The sequence below is a fragment of the Hipposideros armiger genome, unplaced genomic scaffold (assembly GCF_001890085.2).
Source record: "Hipposideros armiger isolate ML-2016 unplaced genomic scaffold, ASM189008v1 scaffold_424, whole genome shotgun sequence".
In the NCBI taxonomy this organism is placed as follows: Eukaryota; Metazoa; Chordata; class Mammalia; order Chiroptera; family Hipposideridae; genus Hipposideros; species Hipposideros armiger.
In genome coordinates this window covers 1,312,636-1,325,711 of record NW_017731774.1, presented here as the reverse complement: position 1 = coordinate 1,325,711, position 13,076 = coordinate 1,312,636, and the positions used below count along the sequence as shown (strand labels likewise).

Genomic DNA, 13,076 nt, shown 5'->3' with positions numbered 1-13,076 from the left:
TCTCTATTTCATACTTTTCTCAAGTCCCCTTTGCTCTTCATTTTACTAAGATTAAAAGGGATGTTGCTTTTCCAGCATAGACAGTGTATGGGTAATTTGGGTTTCTTTCTGTACCACTATCATTTACTAAGGTGTGATTCTACCAGTGTTTGACCTTCGCTACACGTTTTCTGAAATCTTCACAAATTATTATACGCATCATTTGGATGAGATGTGGAGGCTCAGAGGAGTTCAGTGACTTGCCTGAGGCCACTCAGCTCAGTGGCAGAGCTGAGGCGAGAGACAAGCTCTTCCCACTGTGGCAGACACCTTCTTCGGATTGGGGTTCTTTGTGCTCTGGGAACCCCAAATTGCGGCCAGGGACACTGTCTTGCTCATATCATCATTTTCTCAGGTTAGGTATATATTTAGTTTTCTTACAAAAAAAATAATTCTAGACTTTTAGAGAAGTTGCAAGAATAGTATGAAAACTTCTCATATTTCCATCTCGAAGTTCCCCAAATACCAACATTTTATGTTTGCTTCATCATCACCTTCTCTCTATAAGCATATTATAATTTTCTAACCTCTTAAGAGTAAGTTGCAGATGTGATATATGTTTACCCTTAAGTATATATATACTTCAGTCCTAAAAAAAGGACATCCTCCTATATGATGATGGCACAATGATCAAAATCAGAACATTCACATGAATATAGTCCTATTCCTTAATCTATAGACCTTACTGAATTTTGCCAATTACTCTATGAATGTTCTTCATAACAGAAGAAAAAGCTTTTTTCTGGTGCAGGATCCAGCCTAGGAGCAGATACGTGTATGTTCAGACGTAGAGTGAAGGGCCCACACCTGTTCTTCTACCTTTCCTCTTCCTTTTCAACCTGAAAAATGAAACGCCTGTGCTGAAGCCCCCATGAGACTCCTTGACATTTCCTGAGCTGGAGGGAGCCTGAGTGACCCCACTGGGGCTTGGGCACAAGATCAGAGTTAGACTGGAGGCTTTTCAAGGTTTCTGTGATCTCTCTCATCCTGTATTGTAACTTCTAGCCTCTGCAACCAAGTGGGCTCATTCCAAGATTATTTCACTGCCACCTGGAAGCTTGAATCATTTTCTTCATCCTAAAATTAATCCCTACATCATTCCTCATGGCTGGTTTCTAGCAAGTTTCTAATTCTTTCCCCCCTGGTTTTCATTGGGCCTCTGGTGTTTTTCAGGGCCTGGATGGACAAAGCTCCAGGTGGAATTTCAGATGTGGTGACAGGTTGAAATGGAAACTCGGTGGTAGGAGGAAGGATTGAGCAGTGTCCCTGAAATCCTGCCGCACACGGAGTCACCTCCTGCATGTCTTCCCTGCCCCATTTGTCCATCCTCCCTTCCTTTTCGCCATTTTTATCGAGGGAACTTGAATGAAGGTTGGAGAATAGAGTGAGCACGGAGCATAACAGTGGTTACTTAGTTTTCTTGACTTCTTAACCCTTTTAAAAGTTTTGTTCCATATAACACAACCTTTGAAGTTTTAAAACGTTCTGCATGTGTCTGTTAAATCTATGCCACACATTGGGGCAAAAAAAATTCAGTTACTTCCTGTATCCAAACCATCATAGTTGCCTGCAGTTTAAACCAAATTCCAGAATCTCAAACTAATGGAATAAGAGAATATGGTCACCCTGGGAATGTCACCACAAAATACGTTTGTTTAGAGTCTCAGGGCTCATGAGGTCGATAGTATCTATAGCAGCCTGACTCCCACTGATAAAAACATACTCGTTATATCTAAGACATGCTAGGCTGATGGAAATCAAAATCTCATTAAAGCAAAATTCTTCCAGGGTTTCCTTTCAACGTTCAGTGAGCACAGGGAGACACAGATTACCCACCGTGGGCCAGATATCCAAACGCGTTGTTCTTACTTCAAGTCGCTCTGCTTTCTGACCCCTGCATTGTTTTTCTTCTTCTTCTTCTGCCCCTTTTTTGTATCAAAAATTAATTTGTGGTCTTGTAGCATTTCATCTCCTGTTGCATTTCATTGTCTTTTCTGGGGAATATGTTGTCTTTGGAGCCTTTGTCTGCAAGTATTTCTCCCTAATGCTCATTTCATTTCAAACACACCGAGCAACTGGACTGAAATCCAAAAATACTTTCGTATTCATCTGCTTCCCCCACCATGCATTTTGGGCTCCCAGCCATCTCTCTGATGTTATCTCTGAGTTATAGTGGGCTGAAACGCTTCATTTAACTTGTGTTTGTGGAGAGGTTTGTAATTAAAATTAATCATTTGGCATTTTGGTCAAGGCTTATGCTATCTAGTTCTCTCCTGTGACTAGTGACTCCTAAATCTACTTCAACAGCTTGACGGGGGCCAATGATTCATAAAGGTGGGGGTAGGTGGGCATCTGTTGCCCCAGCCTAGATTGGTGCCTCTGGTTCTATGCAGAAAGGCAGGCAGGACTGTCAGAACCGGAAAAGGCTGGGCTGCTTGGGAGGCTGCGCTCTAGGTGGGTCACCAGTGTGGGAGAGAAACTGGACCTTTCAAATGGTTTTGGGGTGCAGAGTCTGTTGTCTGTGCTTCTGATTAGTTCCTTGCTTGTAGGCCTTGATCCGGGGAACATGGTTCAAAGTCAGAGCAGACACCTGTAACCAGACAAGCACATTCTAGGGCCAGGTAAGAGCTGGGTGCTAACAGAATGATCAGTGCAAGGCATGTTGGGAAAGAAGCCTGGAGTCAGAGCTGCCAGAGCAGGTGACGGTAGAGCCTTGGGGAGTCGCAGTGGATGACACATGTGCCCTTGGACGTAAATCAGGACAAGCGATCAAAGGATATGTACTTGAAGCGAGGAGAGCCAGAGCAGAATTGAATGTGCTTCTTTCTTTTTATCAGCTGAGCCATCCTGCCACCCATTGGCAGCTCAGCGGCAGCTCAGCTTGGCCGGGAATCGAACTGGTGACCCTGTTGCTCACAGCTCGCATTCTTGAGTGAGCCATTCGGCCAGCTCCTGAATGTGCTTTTCTTAACTCCTTCTTGCAATAACTTTTTCATTCTCTGAGAAGATTAGTGGGATTTCCATTGAGGAAGCCATTGGTACTGTTATTTGGGGGTGGTGGTGGCAAAAAGGGTCAAATGGGTAAGACTATTTATTATGAGTACTCTTCTTGGCTTTTCCGCCCAGTTTCCTTCTTCCTTCTGCTGGGCTTCCTTTTTTTCCAAAGACATCTTCAGACTCCCAGTGTTCATCTCTTTTCCTCCACTCAGAGACTCCCTTTGCCTTCTCTGTCTCTTATACCTTTTTTCCTGACACCTACTGCTTCTGGTGAAAGTGTGCCCCGCACAAGTCACCTTCCCTTATTTTCTGATTTAAAAGCCAGGATAGAAATGTGATGGTTCCTTCAGTAAATAGCACATTGATGGGGGGAAGAAAAACTAGCATTGCAGAATATTTCAGATGAGCGGATTATTTTTTTTACATCTATCTAAACACAGTGTTTGAGTGACAGCTTATCCCTAGAGAAAGCTGTTCAATACTGACATCCCAGCTTTCTATCGTAAATATGCTTTATGTTTTTCTCAAGTTTGTCAACCTTACTCCATTTTGGAAAATACTTTTAAGTTTACTGAAACTGGGAGGTGTAAACTCACTGTGTTATGGGAAGAGGTAGGGACCTTCCAGGTGCCATCACCTGTCACTGGCCCCTGGACAGAGGCCTGGCATGGGAGGGACAGCTCTCAGCGCTCTGAGCAAGGCTTACACTGATGCCAAGGCCAGCTTAAGACAGTTCCACAGTTAAACCTATACGTCTGCAGTTAAACCTTCTGCAGCTTTCTTTCTGCTTCTGGTTGGTTCAGGGAACCAAAACATTTATAGCTGTTTTCCTTCTTCCCCGTGTCCTTACATCTGCTAAGGTGTGTGGTGCGAGGAGCTGCAAATGTGTGTGCAAGTCTATTTAAGGACCGGATTTCCCTTTGGTGGACCACCTGACCCTTCGCCGTCCCATTCTCTTCTGCTGTGTCACCTTTGAGGAGGTCCCCACTCATGAACATGAGGGTGGACCAGAGAGTGAAATGTGACTGACATCTAGCCACTTGATTTTACTCTCAGTTGGCAGTCACACAGCCATGTTTGGATCCCAGTCTCCTTTTCATTGGTACTTCCCTGGTGTGTTTTTGACCATCTTGCTACTTTCAATCTTTCTGAGTCACTTTCTGTAAGCGAGGCATATTTTCCCAACTGTCAAACACCATCCATAGTAAAACACACCATTATCCTTCGTGCCACTAGAAAGAAAAGGCTGCCAATTAAATTGTGACACACCACTGACTGTAAGACAAACTCCAGCTCCAGAGATGTTAAAATGTGAAAATTAGGTCTGTCTTAGAATTTATGAAATATGGTTTTAGACTTGCATTTTGTTTTATGACACAATTGCGAGACTCTATCTTTCAATAGAGTAATGTAGTCCATTTATTTTTTTCTTTAGACTGGTGTTTTTCTGTTAGTCACCTTTATGCTTTTTGCTTTTATGTTTCTATGCTGCTTTTCTTGTTTTCTGTCTATTTTGTTACACGGATTGTATTTCCTTTACTTTTCTCTAGTGTTTTCGGAAAAAAAAAAGTGTATATAAATTCTAGTAGTGGTTCCATTACCTCTTTCATAAGCATTCTTTCACCTGTATTTTTCTAATCATCAAAGTCAGGAATGACACACTACTTTTTGACTCTTCTTAGTGATAAAGACTCGGCATACTTTAATTTCCTTTGTTTCTCTGCTATACTTTCCGATTTTTGGTAATACAATATTGGGATTATTGTTAGTAATATTTTAATATTTAATAATTAAAAATGTGTGATAATGATTAAGTGTTTTAAAACTAATTTTGATTTAATATTCAATTATGTAGCCATGCTTAGAAAAATTATTTAAATTCAGTTTCAGGGTGGAGACCAGGGTGAGGTGATTGAGGAACTTACCTTGAGTGTAAATTTTAGGGGTGCCGAAATAATTAAGATAAATGATACTTTTTCTTTAATTAAAATTTATTGAGGTGACATTGGTTAGTAAAGTTACATAGGTTTCAGGTGTAGAATTCTGTAATACATCATCTATATATCATATTGTGTGTTCACCACCCAGAGTCAATTCTCCTTTCATCCCCATATATTTGATCCCGTTTAAATGAAACTTTAATGTGATACTGTGAAAACAGAATTAATACAAAAAAATCCACAATGAACAAAATAGCAAAATTTTAAATAAAAACAAGATTCACCAGGGTGCCGATCAGTGTGAGGCAAGTGAGACTGAGTCTTGTGAGACATTTTTTTTGGCATTAATTTTGATTTTTAAATTGTGTGAAAATATCAGTTATTTTGATAATAAGTGTCTTGATACCTCTTTAAATTTTATACCTGAGGTGACTGCCTTTTTTTTTTTTTTTACCTCAGCTTAGTCCCATCCCTATTCAACTCTGGTTTAACTGGGCTCATTACTTACCAACAGTCCTTTTACACATGACTTCTCCAGTCTTGAGTTCTTAGTCCTGCTTCTTTTCATGATATATTGGTATACGTCCTCAAGTAGTTTTCCCCCAAGAAGGTAGAATATTTATCTAGTCTCCACAGTGCTGCTGAAAAGGCATACAGTGTAGAGTTTAAGATTTTAATTTTGATTCTACCACTTACTGGCTCCTTGTGCCTCTGTGTATCTGTCATGTGGGCATAATTGTAGGACCTACCTCATGGGCCGTGATTAGGATTAGATGAGCTAACACATGCAAATTGTATACAGTAGTCTTGGCACCTAGCAAGAGCTCAATAAATGTTGACTGTTTTTTAGCAAAGGAAAGATAAATTTGGCTGAAGAAGAGCATCATCCCCCAGCCCCTCATGTTACTCCACATCTGCAGACTTTTATTTGCATTCTTCTCTTCGTCTATCCACCTTCTGGCGTTTAGTGTTGCAGCAAAAATCAAGACCAGCTTGATTTCCTTTCCTTTAAGGCAAGTCTGATTTTTTCTGCCTAAATGATTGGAAATTTTTTCTCTTGATTTTTGTTATTCAGAAATGTTGGAAAACTTAATGAGCTGGGCATTCACGATACTATTTCTGTCTGTCTGCTTTTGTGTGTGTTTGAAATTTCAGTCATAAAAAGCCTAAGAAAATATTGCCAAGCTATGTGTAGATGTGATGCTTTTTCCATTGATTTTGCTGGAGTGTGGTGGACTTTCCAGCTGCTCTCACGGCTCTCTCTTCAGCTCAGGCTGTGTTTCTTTACTTCTTTCATTGCTTATTGTTTCTTTTCCATTGATCTGATCTCTGTCCTTCAGAATCTTGGATCTCTGCATCCTCTTATTATCTTCTGTCTCGCTGTTTGTTGTCTTTGTGTCTTTTGCAACTGCACACTGGAAGAACTTCTTTGTCTTGACATACTCCTTATTTGAGGTTCCGCAGTGTTGTTTCTACTTCTTCCTGGTTTTAGTGTTTATTTTAATTGTACTGATGCTTATTTAGTTTCCTCACAATCATTCTATAGTTCCCCCACCTCTATGTTCACCTCAGCCTGTTTTCTTCTCCTGGCTTTCTGTTCTTGTTTCATAGAGGCTGCTTTATCCTGTATCATGCTACATTTATACCTTTCCTGATGTTTTCTCTGACACCTTATGTTAGAAATTTCAGAGATGTATTCTTCCTTTAAGCCTTCTGAGGATACCTTTGCTCTAGACAACCCTTTTCATTCACTCACTGTTAGAATTTTCCCTCCTCATCCTCAAATGAGACATATCTATCCAGGCTTCCAAACCAGTGCTCCTTTATTAGAGCAGCTGGACTGGTCCGAGATGGGCTTTGCACCTGTCCTCATTCATTGGCTCTTTGATACTCTGAATCCATAGACTAGGCAGAAAACTACATCACCCAGCATGCATTGCTACCTTTAGTTGTCCTGTCCTGATCTTTGTCTATCACAGGATGCAGTGTATCACTGCCCAGCCAGACATGACTTCCGACCCCCCTGTCTCATGGCTTACCATCTCTGAATGATGGTGGAATGGAGGGAAGGGAAGGACAGACTTGAGGTGTGGGAATAACCAAGGGAAGAGTGTCCTGATTGCCTAGGCAAACAGATCTTGTTTTTCCTCTAGCACTTTTTAAGCTTTCCTAATTAGTCTAGAGGACATTTACTACTTGTATAATATAATTTTTTAAAAAGTGGCACCCCTGTGTGTATGAGATGGCTGCCCAGTATTTAAGATCTGAATCCAGCTTCAGGTCTCTGAGCAGCAGTTGGTCAGCAGGACAGATAAGACATGTCTTTCCACCTTTCTGATGACAGATTCTGGTGTCTTGTTGGTTTTCTGAGCCTAGTCCCATCTGCCTGTGGGGATTCCTCCCAAGTCTGGTCTTTGCTCATGCTGCAACCTTTGATTTTAGTATTGTGAATTTTCCCCTTTTTAAAAATATCATCGATGAATGATATATGGATGCCTTTGCCATTAAAAAAAATTATGGTAAAATACACATATCAAAATATTTATCATCTTAACCATTTTTAAGTACATAGCTCAGTAGTGTTATGTATCTTCACATTGTTATGTAACCAATCTCCAGCACTCTTCCCATCTTGAAAAACTGAAGCTCTATTTTTATTTAAAGAAAAAAAATAACTGCCCAATTCCCCTCTGCTCTCAGCCCCTTGTAACCACCATTCTACTTTCTGTTCCTCTTTTTGCCATTTCTTTTTAACTTTTAGGAAGTTATGAAATATACATTTTTGTTGAAATTTACTATCTTTGAAAATCTTAATAGTTATTCATTCATTCTGTGTATTTATTGAGCTCACACTCTTTGCTAGACCATGTTCTAGGTTCTAGCAACATGGTCATGAGCAAGGGCAATATTATCTCTGCCTTTAAGAAGCTGACATTTTAGGGAGGAGAGAAAAACAATTGACAAACAAGTGAGCAGGGAAAGCTCTGAGAGTGCTAAGTGTTATGAAGACGGTAAACTGACTGGGGGACAGGTGTTGCTTTTGGGGTGCTCCTTTGGCCAGGGAGATCTCAGGGGCTTCTCTGAACAAGTGACATTTAGCTGACCCCTGGATTTACACAGGAGATCCCTCCGGCCATACCATATAGAAGAATTGGAGGGATGGCACTCTGAGCAGAGGAAACAGCTTGCACACAGGCTCTTGACTGTAATGAACTTGGCTCACTTGAAGAATGGGAAAAATATCAGCATGACTTGACGATAGTGAGCAAAGAGGGGAGAATGAAATGAGGCTGGGCAGTCTTGCAAGCCAGGCGGTTCAGATTGTGTTTCAGTTGCAATGAGAAGCCACTTGAGGCTTTTACATAGCAGGGTTGTAAGATCTATCATTTGACATTAAAAAAAAAAAAGATTTCTGCATAAAAACATGCTTGGGTTGGATGATATCGCACACACTAACACCCATGTATAAGCGCCTGTACAGCCTTTTCATCTGCCTCTGTTATTTTGTTTCCATCAACCAGATTCCCTCTGGGTGTTAAAAGTTTAGGATTCTTGTAAATGTTTCTTTGAGTATCTCTTATGAAAAAACTGATGGATACGATTACTTTATGGATGGAACATCTGAGACGCTGAAAGGTTGAGCTCTAGTTCACGTGAGGCAGTCTCCATTTCAGCTTACCTTTTCTTTATTACTTATCCCTCCTTTTAAAGTGAAAACAGAAATCTCCAGAGAGTTTGAGACCTATTCTAATTGTAATGGCAGAATTGCTTTAAAAGGGGTAAAGAAATCCACCTTTGATTACCCCTATCCCCAATAATAAGCATATCCAAATATTCTATAATAACACATGACTCTTAAAAAAACAATAGTAGTGTTAGAAAGCCTTTTTTTTTTTTTTCAAGAGTTGGGGGAAGGATTAGAAAAATGTTTTTGGTTTACCAGATTGGTGTTTACAAAAGTGTTTCTAGCTAGAATGGAATGACCACATCTGTTCTCAGTGATGGGGCTTCCTAACTTCCACCACATGGGCCACATCTAACTGCAAAGGTGGTGTCACGTGATCACACTGCAGCCATCGTTTCTGAGATGTGGTCATCATGTCAAGTGGTGTTCAAACCACATTTTGAGCAGCCCATTTTTGATAAAATTTGACTTTTTTTCTTGTAAATATATATTTTTATTTTTAAGAAGTTAAAGAAATAAGAAAAACATCTTTAAGAAAATTTGGCTTTGGTAACATGAATTGTTTGTGTCCAAGGATGGGGAGAGAAACAGCCTCTGGTGATTCTGAGACTGCCATTGTACAGAAGCCAATTTGTAAATCAGTGCTCTGAATCTACACTTAGTCCCTCATTGAAAACAAGCCCCACTTAAATCCACCACAGTCCACTCAAAATTGGGCCCCTTTCAAGTCAGTCTCCTTATACTGAGAGGTACAAATATTTCTTGAGCTATAAATGTTTCATTTGGAAAATACTTGGCGTCAATCTGTCTTTATTTCAGAAAACATCCTGGGATGGCACGGGTCCAAGTCACATTCCACAGAGCAGCTGAAAAATGGGACATTTGGCTCTTTGCCATCAGCCAGTGCCAACATCACCTGGGCCATTTTACCCAACTCTGCTGAAGATGAACAGACCTTACAGCCAGACCCAGAGGTAAGCTAGCGGGCCCTCTCTTAGCTCTTTCGTGGCTTGTGTTATCGCTTGTTCAGAAATATAGTAATTATATTTGTAACTTGCTCATCTCTTTATTTTAAGTGGAGACAAATTACAAAACGGAAGCCTTGCCTGGAGAGACAAAATCAGCCCTGTGCACGCCTGGCACGTCTGTTCTTGTGTCTGGCAGCTGCCGTTGGGTGAATTGTGATCGTACCAATGAGGAATCTCCTATTTTCATTGAAATGGGAGTCATTTTTAACTTCAAGTGGGAGAAATTCTAACACACCTATTAAAATGATGCCTATTGACATGATGGGAGCAGTTACAATATATTGTGTCACTCCCCTGAATAATGGCTTCTTCATGTGGTTCATGCTAACATAAGCTCCTGTCTCACATGCTCGACTCCCGCATGCTACGTACAGACTCAGGCCAGGGTCTGCGGGGCAGTGGCCGAGACTCCTTCTAGGCGTTGCACTGCAGACCAGGTCCAAGCTGCAGGGGACACCTGCCCTATCTGGTTAGGGAGATCTCCGTGACCAGCCTGGCTCTGACAGGCTCCATCGACTCTGTCATCTGGCCACACGACTCTGCTGAATAACTAACTGCCTCTCGGCGGCAGCTGGAAGGAAGCCAGGTGCAGTGTTTCCTTGTGTCAGTTTTACTTTGTGTCAGGAGTGAATTTTTGTTTTCTCTTTTTCTTTTGATGCACAAGTCTTGTTGACATGATCTTGTGAACCGGGTTGAGACCTGCTTTCACTGCGTGTGAGAGGTTAGTCTTAATTTTAATTGAAATCACTTGAGCCTGAAAGTTGTAGAACGCTCACCCAATCTATTTTGTAAGGTTGAAAGTCCGAAGGCAGCTACTTCAATCCAGGGGTCTTGGTCATCAATTGAAAATTTTCTCCAAGCTTCACAGTGATTATATTCTCTGACAATGGCTTGGTAGCTTGGCTCTTGTAGAGGCAGGGTCAGCCTACCTACAAACATGTCATCATTACTGATACGGTGCCTCCACAGGGAAAGAAACGAATAAGGGATGTGAGATTCTGAAAGCCGTTAGCCTCTACCTGTACAATGAGTTTCAGGTGGAAAAACACTTGGCAGCTGATGTGTAGGTGAATCGGAAGGTAAGTTGGCAACTGAGTGAATGACAGGAGCCCCAGTTGTATTGCTGTTTTGAGATAGTCGGGTAGGGTGACATGTGAGGCCGGGGTGCTTAGCTGCTAAAGGGTTGAAAAATGCAATCCCCTTCATTTCCTTGGAAAAGACCTTTGAGGGTTCACCCCATAATAAACCTATTTAAAGTCTTGCTCCAGAGAGAAATTAAAAGAGTAGAGAAGTAAGTTATGAGATCTTTGGTAATGATTTTTTAGATCCTCACTCCCAGCAGCATTCTTGGGCAAAACCTAACAGGGGCTATAATCCAATGATCTTACTTATTAGGGCTGGTGAGCTTCCTTATTCTGTGAATTCTCCTTAGTGCTTCTGCTTTTTCCTGATAGGGGCTTCCTATGACTCTGAAGTTTGAGAGGCCAAGTCTGTTCTTTGTACATAAAATTGTTGCCCACTGTGCTTTACCATTCAGTAGCGTTGGCACAAGACAGTATGTAATTGTCCATAAGAAATAACTAGCTCCCAACCTCGACTTTTAGAAAAATACCCTGAAGGAGAAAAGCAGGGAGAGCTTTTTTCCCTGAAGTTAGGAACAATCATTAATTTTTGGTTGTCATTTTTGCCCTTAACTCCTGTTGTGAAAGCAACATCAAATACTGTTTGTAAGAGACTTATCGGGGTTGATAGGGGTGTGATGGTGTTTTGATGGTTTTCTGAGGAGGGAGAATTAGAGTTCTTTTGTAGATTCCCCTTATTTTTTCCAGTGACAACTCAGAGATGATTCTCGCAACCCAAACAGCCACTGTTGGTTGGACACTATTTTTGTTTTAAGCCGTGGTGCTCTGTCACTTTTTCTTTTTTTAAGAGTTAAAGCTAGCAATATCGACCCAATAGCTTTTCTGTCAGAAAAAGGAAAATGTTTCCATTGCTTCTTTTTGTACAATTTGGAGAAATAACCCAAGAAGGAAGGAAGTGAAATTCCTAAAAGCTAAAACTTTCTCATGAGAAGATTGCTTAACCCTTTTGATATAGAGAATATAGTTACTATGTGAGTGATCATCGGGAAACTAAGAATTGTGGTTATTGTGGTACTTTCGCGAAATAAACTATTATCTTTTGGATTATTGTTTTGATCATGCTAGGTCCTTAGGGGCAATAATTAGAGATAAAAGGTACCACCCTCTGGAGAGTGTGTGTGTGTGTGTGTGTGTGTGTGTGTTTTAACACCACCAAGCAATAAACTCAACTCAATTCTCATTGGACACAGACTGGGTGTCCCACAATTCAACTCCATTCTGACAGTGCCTACCTGGAGATAGGGTCAGATCCCACAGGTTGAGGGCTAAGTCCTCCAAGATGCTCCTCCCCCCCTCTCCCTCTCCCCCTACACACCAGATGCCAGTCTTAAGTTCAGACTGTCACCTGTGCTTCTGACTAATGGACTATCGATTGATGGTGCCCATGACCTTCTCCTCAGATTTGATTAATTTGCTAGAGGGGCTCACAGAACTCAGAGACGCATTTACCAGTTTATTATAAAAAGCTATAATTCAGGGAAAAGATGGAAGCGATGCATGCAAAGGGCAAGGTAGGAGGGACGGTTGTGGAGCTTCCACGCCGCCTTCAAGGGTACCACTCTCCCAGCACCTCCCTGTGTTCACCAACCTGGAAGCTGTCTGAACCCTGTTCTTTTGGGTTTCTATGGAGGCTTCATCATGTAGGAATGATTGATTAAATCATTGGCCATTGGTGACTGAGCTCAATCTCCAGCCCCTCTGCCCTCCCTGGAGGTTGGGGGGTGGCCAGGAGTGGTGGTCGGGGCACTGAAAGTTCCACCTCTCTAATCTGGCTCCACTGGCAGCCATTCCTCATCCTTAGGTTACCTGGGTAACGAAGGCTTTCTAGGTAACCTAAATTACCTCCATAACATAACAAAAGACACTTTTATCTCTCTCATCTTTTAGGAAATTGCTTGGGCTTTAGGAGCTCTCTGCCAGGAATGGGGACAAAGACCAAATATATATATATATTTCTTATTATAAATCACAATGTCACACTCCCCACCTCTGGTCTGGCTTACCATAAAATAACTTACAGATGCCTGGAAAATTAATTCACTTTCAAGATTAGTCTGTTTAATTCCCGTCAGAATGAAACACAAAGACCAGTGTGTATTTAATACATGAGTTTGGAGAGAACTGTGGTTGGCTCTGTTATCAAATGCAGTGATCTTAACATTTTATTCTGTTGGGGCTGGAACTAGCTAAATGTGAAAATGAAGTATTCTTCCATAATGAAATGAGTTAAGATCTTGGTTTTACC

General features: G+C 41.2%; 1 protein-coding gene across 3 annotated transcripts in view; it reads left to right on the top strand.

Moving 5' to 3' along the window:
- Positions 1 to 13,076, top strand: part of OSBPL10 (oxysterol binding protein like 10) — a 292,615-nt gene that overhangs the window by 217,598 nt on the left and 61,941 nt on the right. For all 3 annotated transcript variants that reach the window (XM_019664512.1, XM_019664513.1, XM_019664514.1), the window contains exon 6: positions 9,481 to 9,635. In XM_019664512.1, coding sequence (XP_019520057.1) covers positions 9,481 to 9,635 — 155 coding nt within the window. The remainder of the gene's footprint in view (positions 1 to 9,480; positions 9,636 to 13,076) is intronic.